This window comes from Episyrphus balteatus, chromosome 3 (genome assembly GCF_945859705.1).
Source record: "Episyrphus balteatus chromosome 3, idEpiBalt1.1, whole genome shotgun sequence".
Lineage (NCBI taxonomy): Eukaryota > Metazoa > Arthropoda > Insecta > Diptera > Syrphidae > Episyrphus > Episyrphus balteatus.
The window spans coordinates 15541465-15560487 of NC_079136.1; the positions used below are offsets into that span (position 1 = coordinate 15541465).

At 30.5% G+C, this 19023-nt stretch overlaps 1 protein-coding gene across 3 annotated transcripts in view; it reads right to left on the bottom strand.

Moving 5' to 3' along the window:
* Window positions 1–14802: 14802 nt before the first annotated feature.
* LOC129913375 (phosphopantothenate--cysteine ligase) overlaps window positions 14803–19023 on the bottom strand; it is a 36573-nt gene continuing 32352 nt past the window's right edge. Inside the window, exons 5-6 of one of the 3 annotated variants that reach the window (XR_008772042.1) lie at window positions 15538–15679; window positions 14803–15056 (exon numbers count right to left, since the gene is read on the bottom strand). Coding sequence is in view for 1 of the 3 variants with exons in the window: in XM_055992001.1 (XP_055847976.1) it covers window positions 15635–15679 (45 nt within the window). In the remaining 2 variants the exon portion in view is untranslated. The other 2 variants (XR_008772043.1, XM_055992001.1) reach the window with 2 other exon arrangements.

Sequence of the window (19023 nt, forward strand, 5' to 3'; positions counted from 1 at the left end):
TCAATTGCAAATAAAATTTTACAAAGAAAAGAGAATGAAAAAGTAAAAAAATGGAGTGAACACAACATGTTCAAAAAAGAAATAGTATTTATTTCCATGAAGTAGTAGGTTTTCATTGGTCTTTAATAGTTATTAATAACAGACAAAAGTCTATAAAATATTACAACACACTTGGAATATCAGGTCTGGAAGTTATGGCTTCAGTTCGGGAATTTGTGGAGAAAGAGTGGGATTAGACAATGGAAAAATAACGTGCATTTTAGCACATCACCTGGTACAAAACAAAAGACCTTATTTCGGCGGGCAAGGAATTGGACAAATTTAAGGAAACCTTGTTCAAGGAGATTAAAAACTACCCTGAAACAAACAAATACTAAAATTAATTGGGCCAACAATTATAAGCAGACTTCTGGACCACCCGTTATGTTGCAAAAATTACATAACATTATCCAAATAGGCAAAATGTTGTACTATTTTAAATTGCGAATTAGTATATAAGGTGTAATTTATTTGAATGCAATGTTCAAATGTTTTCAAACAGTGACACAGATACAAGTGATTCTAGTGTTTGTTCTTATAATTATTCAAATTATTCAAATAACAGCAATAATGGCACCAACAACGAAAAGAGTGACAATTCGCGATCCAGTTCCTTTGGAGAATATGGACAAGAATTCTATGCAGGTATTAATAATGTGTAAAAAATTCCCAGTATCTGAACTGAATATAATACATAGATAATATCATCGGAAAACGAAGAAGATCATCATTCCGAGTTTCCGAATCGGCAGGATCTTATTTTAAACGATTCCGAGCAGCTGGCTCATCATAATATTCCGAACACACAAACAATGGAGGAAACAATAGTGAAGGAGAAAAGGAAGCAAAACGAATCTGCAATAATGATGGACGATGACGATAACAACAATACTCTGAAGAACAAGGACATCGAAGAGTAGTTGAAGAAGACTGTAATTTATTTAACAACAGTTGATGCATCCAACTTTGCTCTTGGAGCAATTTTATCCCAAAAATATGGAAGATGTTGTTTTCTGTTTAAGTTCTTATATGATTAAAAAAAAATTAAAGACACTTTGTATGAAGGCCAAAAAAGAGAGAAATTGTTTTCTCGTTTTATTTACTGGCGCCCAACGTGGGGAATTAATTAGTAAATTTTAGTTCAGTGTGTAGATTTGCCTACAAAAAATTAAGAATTTATCACCACATCTGCTGAAAGTAACACATACACAAAAAAAAAATATGAATCGAACAGAGCTATGGAGAGATAACCCCGAAACCTTTGAAGTATTTTTACATTAAATGCTTCTATTCCAAATTTATTTTAGTCAATAATCTTTTCCTTCCCGAAATCAACAGCCCAAAAGTTTTTTTGCTGGCCATGCATCGACTGGATCTGCATGAAAAGCAAAATGAGATGTCTTAAAGGAACTTATATGCAAGCGGTAGAGTGGCTGGGAAAACCAAGCGTTGGCATCCTGGAAACTAAAGAGGATAAAATTGTGGTAGAGTAGGTATATGTGAAAAAAATATGTCAATTTTTTGACGAGCTCGAGCCAATTTTTGGGGCTAGGAAGAACATAGTCCCAAACATCGTTTACCAAACAAATTTCTCCACAGATGATCGAGGAAATCCGAGAGAAGGACCCAAATTATTATGAAAACTACAGTGAAAACACAGAAATACATAAATAATGTTTTACACCAAATCAAGCTGACTTTAAGTTGGTGTTTAATGATGCCACCGATAAAGAAAATTTTTTCACCCAAATTGAAGTGTTGGAAGAAAGGTAATGAAATGCAATAATATAACCAATTCTAATGATATTGGTTTTTGGATCTCCAAGGGCCAAGGGAAGAAATTAGAACTGGAAATCAAGAAACTCGAAACTATAATAACATTTTGATATTGAAAATAATACTTATATTCTATTGCTATTACTCGTTAAAGAATATTTGTCGACCATGACAGGATTTAACTTTAAAAGTTTGGTGGAGAATTAATAAAAAAAATAACAAATATCATTTGACAATGTTGACAAATAGAGATAACCGACACTTATCCGCAAGCAACAGAGTCCGAGTACTTCATCAAAGGACATACTGCAGTCTATCCTCAACTAGAGCAGCAAAAAAAAACCTCTTAGGACCAACAGTAGTCAAACCCCCCGCAGGGCATCCAGAGGATCTCTCTACCGAAGAATATAAATTTAACCCTCCAGTAGGGAACCCTGAGGTTTATAAACTGGCGAGTTTTCAGTTAAGGTATCAGTGGGTTTAATTAATGCAAGTGGAATCTAAAATACGAATGTGAATTTTACGGAATACGTGAAAGCCATAAACAAAAATCAAAGCTTAAAAAGACTGAATTTAATCGTAAGAAAGATGAGAAACGACTTCTGACAGCTACAGAAGAGGCTGACCAAGGAACAGCTAACTATTGAGTTGAACAAAAGTTTGACAACTCAAAAGAAGCTAAGAGAAAAAGGTTCAATATGATCCTTATTCAAGTAGTTTTCAAAAATCTTTTATATTTAAGACAAACAAGCGGAATAACTTATAATATACTGTTGACTCCAAACAACATGAACGGCTCATATTTCATTTATGAGACCAGACTGCAGCGACAAGTTCCTACAGCACCACAAAAGCACAAGTAGAACTGCAACCTCAGAAACCTATTAACAAAAAATGTAAAAAAAATTTTTGAGTTTCGATCTGTATGTAGAACATTTAAATTAGCGAATAAGCATTTTAGGCTTAAAGAAATATAAAAAAGTATAATAAAGAGACAGTCGTAGACTGATTTTAAACCACAAAGAAAGTGTTTTTCTTTAAAATATTCACTGGCGCCCAACGTATTCTTGCGTAGAATTGTAAAGCTCCAAAAACCTTTATATAAAGATAATAGAGACATACAAAAACAATAAACAATACACTGAATGATTTCAAATTACCCAAAAATGACTCAAGTGAAGTGATAAAACTTACAATGACTAACGCCAATCCGTCGAAATCTTTTGACTCCCTACGCGAGGACATGTAAGTAAAAGTCGGTCAAAAATATTTTGTCGGGAATAAATTCAATGCACACCGAATTTGACATACACCTCCAAGGCCCCTCGCGAAATAATACCGACCTTAATCTAGTTCTAAGTGATATGAGCAATGATATATTGCCACTACGGAAATATCCCAAGAACTCAAAACCATCTCCTCCTAAATGTATGACATTCGTCCAAATCCATCCATCGACATCAATCTTTAATACTTCAATTGTTAATGTTCCACAGCCTGTAATCCAAATGAATGAAGGAATTTCCATTTTTGAGGAACTCGAGATGGCAAAAGAAACCCCAAAAAACGAATGCTCATCCCAACCCCAAATACGCAACCGAAACGTCCAAAAACAAAGGAAATCAACAAATTTGGTGTTATATGGAACGCTAGAATACAAAGGATAGAAGCTGTTAATAACACTTGGTTTTTGCTTAAAAATACTCCGAAGTCAGCCAAAGTTAATTGGGTGCGTTCGTTCTTCAAGAATAAATAGTCAATTGACATTACAAAGTGCATACGCTATGGACGCTATGTTATGTCACGTCTTAGGAATCATAGGATATATAATAATGTGCTTCTTTTTCTAGCCTATCTCCATGATAAACCGGATTCTGTCTGCTTTGATGGCAAAACCAACACCAATTTACAAGTCTTGATTTCCCAAGAAAGTCTCCCCCATCCAACGAAATGAATAAATGCACATTTTCGTTCAATTTAACGAAGGTCTTTCAATTTCACCCTCTAAGTGGAGAAATTTCATCGAAAAGACTTTCTCACTTACAAAATTCGCGGTTTGATTATAAGAACTATTATCGTTCCTAACCTCGTTTTGTGTAACTCTAGTAAGAGTCTAAGATCCAAAATTCACAACCGTGATTGTGATTGTACTTAGAATTAAATTTGTTGTTGTTTAGTATACAAAAAAAAATTACAAATGTCTGAACTCACGAATGCTACAGCATTAGCCGCTCGTGTCGCTGTAAAAACAATTGAGAAACGAAATATCGACATTTATTTGAAAAAAAAAAAAAAAAATTGTTAAGGAAAACGACGGTAACGTCCATGTTCCCTGTTTTAAACGGCACAGGATTATTTCATGGAGGTGTCTATAATACACCCATTTTTGATAATTAAAATTGTGGGAGCAAAAATATTTGAAAATATTCAATACGAATCCATTAATTAACGGATAAACACTAAACAAAAATTGTTAAGGAAAACGACGGTAACGTCCATGTTCCCTGTTTTAAACAGCACCGAACTATTTCGGTGTCATTTTTGCACCCTATATAATATATAGCAACAAGGAAAAAATATGGTACATAGAATCGCTTATTGTGCATCAGATTTCAATTTCGACATAAGTTGACTTATGTGGTTATTCTTTGTTGCCACAGATATATGTATATTTGGGAGCAAAAATATATGCAAATTCTCAATACGATTCCATTAATGAACGGATAAACACCGATAATAATAATGCACCCTTTATTATTAAAATTTTGGGAGCAAAAATATTTGCAACTTTTCAATACGAATTCATTAATGAACGGATAAACACAATTTTTAAGGAAAACGACGGTTACGTCCATGTCCCTGTTTTAAACGGCAGCGAACTATTTCGTGGAGGTATCAGCCATGCACCCACTTTTGATAAAAATTTTGGGAGCAAAAATATTTGCAACTTTTCAATACCTACTAATTCATTAATGAACGGATAAACACAATTTTTAAGGAAAACGACGGTTACGTCCATGTCCCTGTTTTAAACGGCAGCGAACTATTTCGTGGAGGTATCAGTTATGCACCTACTTCTGATAAAAATTTTGGGAGCAAAAATATTTGCAACTTTTCAATACGAATTCATTAATGAACGGATAAACACAATTTTTAAGGAAAACGACGGTTACGTCCATGTCCCTGTTTTAAACGGCAGCGAACTATTTCGTGGAGGTATCAGTTATGCACCCACTTTTTATTAAAATTTTGGGAGAAAAATATTTGCAACTTTTCAATACGAATCCATTAATGAACGGATAAACACAATTTTTAAGGAAAACGACGGTTACGTCCATGTCCCTGTTTTAAACGGCAGCGAACTATTTCGTGGAGGTATCAGTTATGCACCCACTTTTTATTAAAATTTTGGGAGAAAAATATTTGCAACTTTTCAATACGAATCCATTAATGAACGGATAAACACTAAACAAAAATTTTTTAAGGAAAACGACGGTAACGTCCATGGTCCCTGTTTTAAACAGCACCGAACTATTTCGGTGTCATTTTTGCACCCTATATAATATATAGCAACAAGGAAAAAATATGGTAGGTAGAATCGCTTATTGTGCATCAGATTTCAATTTCGACATAAGTTGACTTATGTGGTTATTCTTTGTTGCCACAGATATATGTATATTTGGGAGCAAAAATATATGCAAATTCTCAATACGATTCCATTAATGAACGGATAAACACCGATAATAATAATGCACCCTTTATTATTAAAATTTTGGGAGCAAAAATATTTGCAACTTTTCAATACGAATTCATTAATGAACGGATAAACACAATTTTTAAGGAAAACGACGGTTACGTCCATGTCCCTGTTTTAAACGGCAGCGAACTATTTCGTGGAGGTGTCAGTTATGCACCCACTTTTTATTAAAATTTTGGGAGCAAAAATATTTGCAACTTTTCAATACGAATTCATTAATGAACGGATAAACACAATTTTTAAGGAAAACGACGGTTACGTCCATGTCCCTGTTTTAAACGGCAGCGAACTATTTCGTGGAGGTGTCAGTTATGCACCCACTTCTGATAAAAATTTTGGGAGCAAAAATATTTGCAACTTTTCAATACTAATTCATTAATGAACGGATAAACACAATTTTTAAGGAAAACGACGGTTACGTCCATGTCCCTGTTTTAAACGGCAGCGAACTATTTCGTGGAGGCATCAGCCATGCACCCACTTTTGATAAAAATTTTGGGAGCAAAAATATTTGCAACTTTTCAATACGAATCCATTAATGAACGGATAAACACAATTTTTAAGGAAAACGAAGGTTACGTCCATGTCCCTGTTTTAAACGGCAGCGAAATATTTCGTGGAGGTTTCAGTTTTGCATCCTTTACTATTAAAATTTTGGGAGCAAAAATATTTGCAAATTTTCAATACAAATTCATTAATTAACGGTTAAACAACCTTCTGACCTCAATTAAATTGGACACAAAAATTTAACTTTAGAGGTTCATTTGAGAAAATTGAAAGGCAGGTGTAAGAAAATTTGATCTACCATTTGGTATCTTACGAATATTGTTTTGGGTCAAACTGCAATAAAACAATTATTGAATAGTGTTGAATTTTTTAAACGTGCCGAAGATTATCTACTACAGATAATCAACTACTTCGACTGTTTTGCAATAAATTCTGGAATATAGAAATGTCTATTAGTTTGAACGAAACTATATGTGTTGGATTGTTTCCAATCGAAATACCGGCGATTTTAGACTTCCATAGACAACACAAAACAACCTGCTATATAAAGGCATTCAACTTTTTAATAGCCTTCCTATTAACTTAAAAACTGAACGAAACTTAAATAAATTTTAATTTTTTTATTAAAACCTCTTTTAAAAAATAATGCTGTATAATATTGGTTACTTTTTATGTATTATTTAAGTATTTTAAGTTATTGTTAAGAGTTTTTTAAACTAATAAATAAAATTTAAAAAAAATCTAGTGATCCCTTATTCCGAATGTCAAATATTATATCGATACATTCCATTTTGTTAACTCAAAGCATTATTTTATTACATTTATTTATAATTGCAGCCAGCGGCTGAGATGGCCAGGTCATGTGTAGCGTATGAACAACAATGCTCCGGCCCAGAAATGTGTCGACAACCACCCAAAGGGATGGCGCATTAGAGGAAGAACTCGACGCGAAATTCTCGCGGTAGAGATTTCGTTGTGGTGAAAAATAAAGAGATTAAAATCAGGCCCTGTTGGAGAACAACCCGGAAGATTGTTAGAGAGCTGCGGAGGTATACAAAATCCTTGACTATTCAAGTACTCAAGCAATATCAATAGACACATCTAAGGATCAAGCAGAAACGTTAAGATAATCCATAGTATCGACCTCAAATAGCCTCCAAAACAAAATTGAAAATGTGGAAGAACTACAAAGATAAATATTTGTTATCACCAATCCTTCCAAAAAGTTGGACAGCGTACCAAATACAGACTGTCTTGGGAATGTCTCAAAAAATGGCAATGAAAGCAAAAAAAAAATAGAAGATCAAGGGATTTTATGTTTAGTTCCATCAAAATCTGCAAGAAAACTCGATTTAAATATTTTAAAACAAATTGAAGACTTTTACATTATAATAAACACTCAAGATCTTGTGGCGGACTGAATTCCACATCCAACAAAAACTAAAAACATGAACGCGAACATTGGTTTTAATTAAATTGCTCAAGAAAAGAGATGTATAGATTTTGATATATGTATGTCATCTTTTGCGCACATCTTTTTTCTTTAGCGGAAAATATTTTAATTTTTAATCATTCTTCTTCGAATCTTAGTCTAAGGCCGGGTTTGTTCACACTCGATTATCTTTTAATCAAGGACTTTTCTATAGAATAATCCTTGATTAAAAGATAATCGACTGTGAACAAACTGGCCCTAAGTCGGTGGTGTTAATTACACTTGTAACTTTAAGTATAAAAATGAAATTACACAATCTATGTAGATTAAACTCTCAATTCTATAAAAATTAAAGACATTACAGTGGGTATTTTAAAATACGCCAAGAATAGACTGATAAAAGCTATAAAAATACCAAATACCTACAAATAAATTAACATTAAAAATACCATTTTTTTTTTATTAATTTATACAAGCGTGTGACCAAATGAAAATTTTGTAGTTCACGAATCTCATTCTTCAATCTGTATATTTTCATTTTTAACCTTGCATATTTTCATTGTTTCACCAAAAAACCAATATCCCTTCTTAAAAGCTTTACAGAAGTTATATTACCACCTGTAAAGCTTTTTATAGAAGTAAATGTGTTAGTCGGGCAATCCATGTATTTTTGTCAAAAAATAAAATAAAGTTTCTGTAAAACCTTTGAACGATCGTTAATGGAAACGAATAAGTGTTCAATAGTAGAGTAACTAAAGCAAATTATTAGGGCCGAACAGCTCTGATTTTGACGATTTTTTTTTCAAACGTAGGTAATTAAAAATACTTTAAGGTCTATAGATTAAAAATTGACGATGTTGCCGTATTGTTTTTTAAAATTAAAATTAATTTTTTTTTTGAACAAAACCATTTTTTTTTGCTTAAACTTCATAAACAAATGACAGCAAAAGATTCTCTAGGTAATTAAAGGACAAAAAATATATAATAATATAATTCCATCGTTTAAGCGATAAAAGCAATTTTCTCACAAAATGACTTCATTTTTCATTTCATTTCATTACAGTTACGTTTTTAAAAAGCCAGAATCTCATTTCTATCTGTAAAATTTAAATCCACTAAATTTAATCAAGAGTTTTTTAAAGAATAGTCCTCAACTCAAAATTTTGGAAAAAAAAAGTTATTAAAAAATTTTAAATGGCCTTGTTTTTAACATTTTCGTTGTAAAATATGAATTTATTTAAAAAAAATTTTTTGGCCGTAAGTATTATCAGTTGAATTCCGAAGAGGAAAAGGTAATATATATTACAGTTTTGAAAAAAAATGTCAAAATTACTTCAATTTCATAGGATTTTCTTGATCAAAACTGAATTTTTGCATTGAAATAATTGAATTTCTCAAAGACTTTGGCAAATAAGAACTTTAAACTTTTTCTATTTAACTTTCAACAATAAGGGTATTGAATGAATAAAAAATAACTTTATATTTAAATGTTGAACTTAAAAAAAAAAATAAGACAATTTTTTTTCAAAACATCTTTTAAAAAAAATTTCTTCGAAAATGAAATACTTTTTAATTTTTTTCATAAACCGTAATACATTTTGACATTTCCTTTTATAATTTCAAATCATAATAAATGTGGCTAAAAAAAATTGAAAATAAATGCATTTAATAATACGAAAAAATTTTTAAAAACGACATGTTAAAATTTTGTCAATAATTTTTTTTTTTTTCAAAAATCTGAGTTCAATTACCATTCTTTTAAAAGCCCTTCATTCAATTAACTTAATTTTAATTTTACAAAATGACTAAGCTTCTAGCTTTTTAAAAATGTATATTTAAATATTGTAGGTGTAGTTGTGTTCAAATATTTTTTTTTGTGTTTGAAGTCAATTAATAAGAAAATTGCATCTATCGCTTGAACGATTGTCTCTCAGTCCTATATATTTTTTTTCCTTGAATTTTCTAGACAATCTTTTGGCATCAATAAATTTATGAAATTAAAGAAACATTTTTGAAAAAAAAAATTTGTTTGTTCACAAAAATCTTCAAATAAATTTAAAAAAAATCAAAACGGCAACACCGGCAATTTTTAATCTATAGACTTTAAAGTATTTTTAATTACCGACGTTTGAAAAAAAGATCATCAAAATCTAAGCTTTTCGGCCGGGTTCCCTAATATTGCCAATTTTTTAGCTTTAGTTACTCCACTGCTGCAATACAAATATTAAATCAAACTTTTAGTAATTTTTGTATCTTTTAAGAAAATTCAAAAATTAAAAAAATTCAATCAATATCAGTTAATTTACCCCCAAAAATAATAAAAAAAAATTTAAGGAGTTACCCGCATAATTACATATCCCACCAGCCACCACCTTATTTGTATGCTATTAACTAAGATTCTTAATAATAATTATTAATAAAAATATTTTTTTATATAATTAAGCTTATTAACGAAAGATATAAGGTTTTCAATACTAAGTGCTCAACTAACAAAAAAAAAATATACTACTATATGATTTATGTACAGTAATAAGCGCTTTTATTAACAAAATGAGATAAATTTATTAAAAAAGTGCTTTTTGACTATGGAAATAGGGGTTATAAATGGATTACAAATGCGGGCTATATTAACATATAATTATCGCTTTAAATGGCAGGAATTTCAACTTTAGTTCAGAATTTTTCGAAACTCTCATCGATAAGTTGTCATAAAATTAGAAGCAATCTAAACTTATTTGCATTACAACATAACTAATTAGAGCTTCTTAAAATAATCTGAGCTTTAGTATTTTGAATTGAAAGCCAGGAATGTTAAAAGCAAAAATGTATGAACGAATGAAAATTATTTAATTTCATAATGAATGGAAAGCATTTTGCCGAATGAAATTTTAAAAAAATAAACAATAAAAAAATATTTTTTTTGTAATTTTGTTTTTAAATATCTACATTGACTTACCCCATTTTGTAAAAAAAAATTCAATTTTTTTTTTTAAGTTTACTTTCTATTCATTATGAATAAAAAAAAAACTGGTTCGTTCAATAAAAAATAGTCATAGGTATAGTTTTTTTTGAATAATTCTCATCATTTTTTATTTAAAACAAATTTTGAAACAATATCGAAAAATTACACAAAAAATTAGACCAAGTCCTTGAATTAATTATACTAATTTTGTTAATTTTATTTTAATTCGCACTTATTACGACATCAAGAAGATATAAACCTAAAAAGCTCTCGCAATTTTATAATTGTGAATGTCTCTATTGTGTAGTAGATGTGTATGAGGCACTAAAAAACAAATAGCTCACATGTTATTAATTATAAAGAGGAGCTAGATTTGATATGATTTCATTCATAACTTGATGTTTATTATAATTTATAAATTTTTTTTTAGGAAACATTATTTGGAGAATAAAAAAAAACTAAAATCATTACTATTTTATATTGATTGTTCAATATAAACCCATATTACCGATGCCATAAAGAATTTAAAACACTAAATAAATGTAAAAATGAGACGCCAAAAAGTCTACAGGAGAACAGAAATAAGAGAAATGTTTTTTTAATTTAATTGACAAAATGACAATTCATGGAAAAAAAAAGGGTAGGGAAGGTAAAAATATTTTTCGAGGTGTTAGCATTTCTTGAGCTTCACAAAACCATCCGAACATGGTCCAGATACTCGTCCTCGACTTCCATTATAGCGATACCAGAAACACTGTCACCTCATTCTACTCATAATGTGAAGCGACTCAATAAAATCTTTATTAAACCTTTTAAAGTGTGGTGTAATGGTGAAATACGATGTTTTTCGTGAAAAAATGCACGCAAAGTAATCCCATTTGGTCTTGTGGAATTATTTTCGAAAGCATATTTTTAAGTACAAATTGGTCAAATTCTTGTAACTTCCATAAATAAATAAACTATGTCAACATAGCTAGAAGGTTGTATAGCAAGTACCAGCTCAAATAGCTTTCTTTATTATTATTATTATTATTATTATTATTTTATTATCGAAAGTTCTATCAGGTTCGTTGAAGACAACTAAAAATGATGCTCAAAATAGAAGCTATATAACACCATGGGAAATATAACCACCACTAAAAAAAAACATTGCCCCAAGTTTCGAAGTTTTTAGTCTGGATCTAGGAAACTTCTATGTGATTGAAAAAAAAAATAAGCAAAGAAAGTTAAAAAGAACCAAAGTAAGAAGTATGTAACTAGAAGTTACAACTCGACAAAATATGTCAGTAAAGTGCAGTAATATGAACTTTATTCAACTGCAGTGGAATCTGCATTTTAAGCTTCCAACCCTTATTCATCGGAGTGAGTAGAAATACCAAATCCCATGTTCCATGTGCAAGTCTTTGTCGCCTGTCCACATCTTGCGGACAGTTAAGTGCAATAATGACCTACTGCGAACATTATCAGACTCTTTTCTGGAGCTAAAGGCTGAGATGCAGCTAATAACTCTAAAGTCAATTCGACTATAAATCACAATTTGAACAGTATTAATGATTCATTGGAAAAGTCGGACAACATTGTCAACTCAAAGTGTTGTCATGATATAGTTCTTGTCCCCTCTCATCTCAGAATAGAACTGAATAAAATATTTGATTTGCAACAATAGCCTCAAAAAATTAAATCGCATCAACTATCTAATCAATCTGTTACAGATGATTTAAACATATTAAAAACTTTTCTCGCCTGAGGTTCCATAGCAGTTGCCATAGCAGATGATGCATAAAGCTAAAGAAGCTGATAATACTTTCGCAAAAGGAGACGATATTTGAAGGACGTTACTTTTGATTTACAAAAATGCCCACTACAAACATGTGAAACATCTGTATCTTTTTATAAAAGGCTTCTTTGAGCGACTGTTTCGCCTGGAAAACCAGTTTGCATGATGTGCGTATTGAAGCAAAAAGGTCCTTGGTTGCAATCAAATCGTCGCAACATTTTACAAAACTTGTGGTGTAAATCCATTGAATTAAAGATATTGAACAAGATGAACACCGAACAACATGAGGAACAACATGAAGAGTTCAGCTGATGCAGCTGTGAAGAGCCAAAGTTTTTATGAAAAAACTGCTAAAATTGCAAAAAATAACTTAACAAAACAATGTCGTGTGCTATTCCTATCTGTGGTAAAATTGATGTCAATGGTGAATTGATCAAATGTAGCGGTTTGTGCGGGCCTAACTAAAAAGGCATGCACCTACCTAAATGATTTTAAAAACAAATTAGTTTTTTTAGTGTGATGAGTGTAAATCAATCTCTCTATCGGACATCATGTTAGCAATCAAATGCTTGAGTGACTCCTTACGTAGTGACAATTCTTCTTGTATAAATAAAATAGCTAATCAAGCAAAGAAGTTTGATTTATTAATTAAATGTGTCGAAGAATCTCATTTGGAAACACAATAAATAACTTCTGCCTTATCAAACAAGATATCAAGTTTAGACAAGCAGCTAGATGCACTAAAAAACAAAAACAGAATGACTCTTTACCAATAACAATTCTTCACCTGAACACCCTCGATGCAGTCCTGAAGAGCAAGCATCAATTGAAGATCCGGGAATCTCTTGTGTTGTTAAGCGAGTTGTACATACATATTTGTATGGTGACCTCCACCAATATACCGATTAATGATTAAGATTATTTACCTTAAGTGTGAAAGGAAATGTTCACCCACACCTAATTTGAATTCCACAACACAAGTTGCAAGACCATCAAAGAATACATTTTTGAAAAACTTTATTCAAAACAAAAAAAAAATAAAATGTTTAAAGTGTATCAAACGTGGCCTGAATGCAGAAGAATATTAAGTGATTGCGAAAATCACTAAAATATTAGAGCCTTTTGAAAAGGCAACAGTAAAGATATCCGAAGAAACATACGTTACTCTTTTATTTGTTATGCCATTGATCCGTGGAATAAAAATAAGAATGGCCTTAATTCAAAATGAATTAAGAACAGATAAAGGCAAGGAAACCTTTTACAAGCTTCATGAATCTATTCAGTCAAGACTAAACCTTCACGAGAATAGAACAGCGGTAGTATAATTGGCAACTTTTCTTGATCCCAGAATAAAGAAAAAGGGTTTAGAACTTCTGAAGATGTAAAAAGAGCTTCAAACGAAAAGCTCCAAATTCACGGCACTAGAGCCATCAACTGCTCGCATGTACGACATCCGCATCAATAAGCAAAGCAAGTTCCACGGCAGAATCAACAGACTACTGTACTTCTTTAATCTCATTAAAAAAATAACCTTTTAAAAATAAAAACCAGAATATATCAACTTAAATTCCTTTTTTCTACTTTTGCACACCCAACTCATTTTAAATAAACATACGAATTGAAAATACCCTTCAAAAGCATAGGGCCAAATAATTTACCTCAACTTAAGATTTTGGAAATTAATATTAAATACAATTTAAAGAAAAACCAACCTTTAGTCATATTTCCATTTCAGCGGTTGAAAAATTAAAAATATCTTTTTGAAACAAATTTAATATAAAAAAGCTCATAAAATAGATTGCTTCTCCTTAAAAATATATATAAAATGCAGATACGCAAACATTTTTGTTCCTACATCTTGCAACGTTTATGTCATTTTCATTTTTATGTTATAAAAAAAAAACTCCTCCTTCCGAGAGGAATATTAAAAAAGGATTTTCTTTACTCCAATAAAATTAAACATTAGGTTTGTAATAATCCGTATTTTTTTTATACATACTAAGTAGCTACGAATTTTTACTTTAAACTCAAAACAAAAGTAAGTTGAACTATTTAATTAGTTTTTATTTTGGGAATAAAATATAAAAAAAATAGTAGCATCTCAGTATAAAAAAAAACTCGACAAGTTTTTCGGGACTTACAATGGGTCATTATTTATTTGTGGAGCTAGCACACAAAAAATAGAATCGATCGATTTTAACAAAAGAAAAACCTATACAGATAAAAGGTTTCTATTTAAGGGTTTATGATGCATTTTCTAAAACGACACAATGACAAATGAAAGCTGCTTTAAAAACGACATCGGTAATATTGGGGAAATAATTTAAACTGTCCTCGCACATTAAAAATTGACTCCTAAAAAAATATAGCAATAAAATTTCAATCATAACACATTTTTTGTTAAAGTTGAAAGGTAGCTTAAGAATTAGATTAAAAAAATTATTTTAAATAGCAAATAATATCAATAAAAATTATATATAACTTCTTTCATCAAACAAAAATATTAATTAACAGGTATTTAAATGTGTATATAGTTAACTTTCCAATATCAATTTTGTTTATCTTTTTTTTTTTGTTTTTTGTTTCAATTTGAAATCACACTCAGTCGTTAAATATAAATAGCAGGGGTAAAAGTTTGTATAATATTTTTTGTTTTTGTTTTCTTTTTTATATGTTTTTTTTTTTATAATACGTTAAAAATATTGTAAATGTTTTATTTTTTGGTGTTTTTTTTATCTTAAATGGTCTTCCATAAGATTTTATCGTTTTGTTTATATGTTTTTCTCTTTTTTTTATTTTTGGCGATCTATAATTAAAAATTAAAAATCATCATTTTTTATATGTATGTATCTTCATTTTTTTTGTTTTATCGAAATTGGTCTAATGTTATTATTTATTATTATTATATTTTTTAATGTAAAACTACAAATACCCTTTATATCCATTATTATTTTTGTTTATAAGCAAATAAAAATTAATTTACTTAAAATTAAAAAAAAATATATATTATTTTTATATTATTTAAATAATGTTGTTAAAAGTTTTGTGATGTTTTTGAATTATAGCTACGATGGATTTCATAGCTAGGTTAGTTTGGTTCCTTTCTGGTTTATAATTTTTATATTCATTCACACTTGGGTTTTAGTCATCACATTTTTTTTTTTTTTTATTTATTAAAAATGCGGGAAGCCATTTCTTGTTTTTTTGATTTGTTTTGATTGTTTACTATTATTTTTTTTTTTTTTTTTGTGATTTAAAAATATATATAACTTAGGTCTAGTACTTACGACCGACGCCATGACCTGGGTTGAGTAGACGGCAAAAATGAGGTGTTGTTACACGACAGTCAACTTGGATGGTACGCCTTTGACGCATCGACATTGGTCATTGTCGACTTTGGGAGGCAATGAATTCGTTATGTTTTTGAACCTTGAAAAAGAAGGAGAGAATTAAATTATTGTGTTATTTATTATTTGCATTATGGAAAATGTTTCAATTTTTGTTTGATTATTATTTTATTTTTTTGCAAATTATACCTATTATTAATTTTTCGTTTTGGGAAAGCGTTTAATTTGGTGCTAATTAAAGCACACCACGCGGAGACATCATAATAATAATGGAGATTTTAATATAAAAATGCGCAATAGCAACGAAGAAAACTTTAGGAAGTTACGACAAAAGATTGCGTTAACAGTTCGTAGACTCATAAAACGCTAACCATAAAAAATCGTATTACAGAAATGCAGTTCCGAGTATTTAAGCAAATATTTGAAGTAACGAAGAAAAATAACAAAAATAATAAAAAATTATTAAAATTATTTTTATTTTAAGTGGATCGATTGAATATAATTTAATTTTAAATTTCAAGTGACCTCAACGCTTTATAAATTTGGAGTTGAGGTCACTTGAACTTTAAAATTGAAATATTTGAAGGTTCAAGTTTAATTCCAAAACAGTTAAGGATCCTAAAGAGCTCCAACATCAAACCATTTGCTTTTCTTTGGTTTTAAATCGAGTACGGACTGACTAACGATGAGAGCTGCTTTATTTTAACTCGTTCAAGTTACAAATAAAATGCATGGATGCACATACCCTAAAACAGAGGAGAGATGGGAATAGAGTTCCACATCATTCCCGCAAATTTGTGTATCAGCTACTTTTATAACTGCAGGATTGCATTGTTTATACATTATGGTTTAACATAGACTTTTCAGGCAAAATGTTGATAGATGTGAGCAATGAAGCATAAAGGCTTTAGTAGAAAGTTGTTTGCACATTTGCGCTGAAAATATTTTTCATTTGCATTAAAGAACGCTTCGCATATGTCAGACTTGCGCAATCATGTATTTATGAAAACGACCATTTTCTAATGCAATGCGAAAACTTTAGAAAGATTTTCTTGCTACCTGATAATATGTGATACATATATTACCAATACATACATACATACATACGATGAATACAGAATGTATTTAAAAACACCAATGTGGGAAAAGAATAATTGCTGACCGGAATTGAACTTCTCTTATAGGATCATAAGCTTTCACCAAATGACAATAAATTAGGGTGGAAATAAAAACCGACATCGTGGAGCTTAAAATTAAAATATAAAAACCGATATGTTCAGCAGCGGAACTGACGCTACAGTATGGAAAACCATATCGAAGGACTGTGAGAAAAAATTCCTTAAGCTTAAACTCTATATTTAAATTATTTCGCTAACGCAGAATTCAGGCTTATTTGCGTTATTTATTTTTATATGGATGCAGCACTTCGAAGGACACATCCAAATTACAGTCACATCCGTAACAAAAAATCTGCAGACATTTTCGTGAATAAGTGTCAACCAAAAATAAATGGCGTAAAACAGTCGAAGAGAAATAATATGCATAACTAGGGAAGTATTGAGACTTTTAAATAATTCTATAGAAACCGAAATTAATAAATTGTAGCATTTCATTCTGGCATGTCTTTATTTTCATTTTTTATTTATCTAATTATAAATTAAATTTTAATTATTTTGTACTTTTTTTTTAATTTGCTTCATAAAAATAATAATTCTCTCTAAAAATGAAATAACCGGCAGACGGCTTATAAGCCATGCTTGTAAATCTTTTATTTAATTATAAGTTTGTATCTTGTATTAGAAAAAATAAAGATTAATAATAATAATAATAAAACCGTATGGTCGTGAAGTAGTGGAGGGCGTTTAAATTAAAAGCGCAGCCGGATGGACTGGAAAGGTGTGAAGGCCTAAATAATATCAAATGGTAGACGTGACATCTAGGTATAACATTCCCAAAGTCGTAAAACAAGGGCTATAAATTTTAGACAGGAGAAGGGTCTTTTTTTCGTTTTTTTTTTTGTATTTTGATCATATTCAGCCGATTTTGAATGAAAACTCTAAGAATATTATTCCTTTCGTTAATTTTGTTCCTTTTTCGTTAATAATGATAAATATCAAAATTTTCCTAAACTTTTCGATTGGGATCCCTTCTCCTGAAAGCGATTCCCCGTGAGTTTTCATTCAAAATAGGGCTGATTTTAAAAACAAACCGAGTTATGCAAAAATGATGTTCCAACAAATTAAAGCCTATAAAATTTTGCATTAAAAAGTTCTTCAGTTTGCCTTCAGAAGCAACTAACACAGACAGCATACACTCGTTCACTTTTTTACGTGTCGGCGTATACTAATTTCAACCTATTCATCAAAGTTTGAAGGCGATAAGAAAAACGATGAGGATTGCTTTTCGTGTCTTACTGTAAGAGATGTTGGAGATGGCCCATGTAAAATATGCAGTAGGAACTTCATTTCCAGGTTAGGTGTGACGAAAGAAATCTATTCAGTTAAAGGGGAAGAGATAGAAGTTCGAGAAGTGTTTTCTGGTCTAAACTTTGACATAATACTATTGTTTTTAAGGAATTGAATATTAAATAAATCTTATTTAATTAAGAAAGAAAATATTTATTAAGAAAACGAATTGAACAATGTAAAAGAATTTAATAGAATGAAAATTAATTTTAAAAACAATATTGAATTACTCTCAAAAACAAACTTGATTTAAAACATAAAAACTGAGTTATGAAAATGTTAAAGTAGAATTAACACAATAAATAATGAATAACTTCAACACTTTCCCTTGTTAATTGATGCTTGACATTTTTAGAAGAGACCCATTTCGCCGGATAAAAGTTTTAGTCTTGGATAAGGAAGTGGTTTCGTCATTATATCAGCTACTTGTTTTTCTGTTGATATTTGCTGAATTTCAAGCTTGCCTTCATTTACTTTTTCTCGAATGAAGAAATGTTTAACGGAAATGTGTTTTGTTCTTCGATGAAACTCTGGGTTTTGAGCGAGTCTGACCGCTGCAGAATTGTCCACTTGAAGAATTGGCGTTTGTTTCAACTTCATTATTCCTTTGAATAACCTACAGAGCCAAATTATTTCCTTCGCTGCTTCGTTTGCTGCTACGATTTCAGCTTCAGTTGTAGACGTTGCTACCATTGCTTGTCTCTGACTCAACCAAGAAATAGCTCCTCCAGCATGAGTAATAACTACACCAGAAGTTGATCTTCCAGTGCTAGTGCACCCACCAAAATCTGCATCACTAAAGCATTCTATGATTCCTCTTTTTGTATTTTCTCTGTATTCAATACCCAAGTCCACAGTACCAGCAATGTATCGGAATACTCTTTTGACTCGGGTGACGTCTTCTGCAGTTGGATTTTCTAAAGATCTGGAGAGGAATCCGATGCTATATGCCAGATCTGGT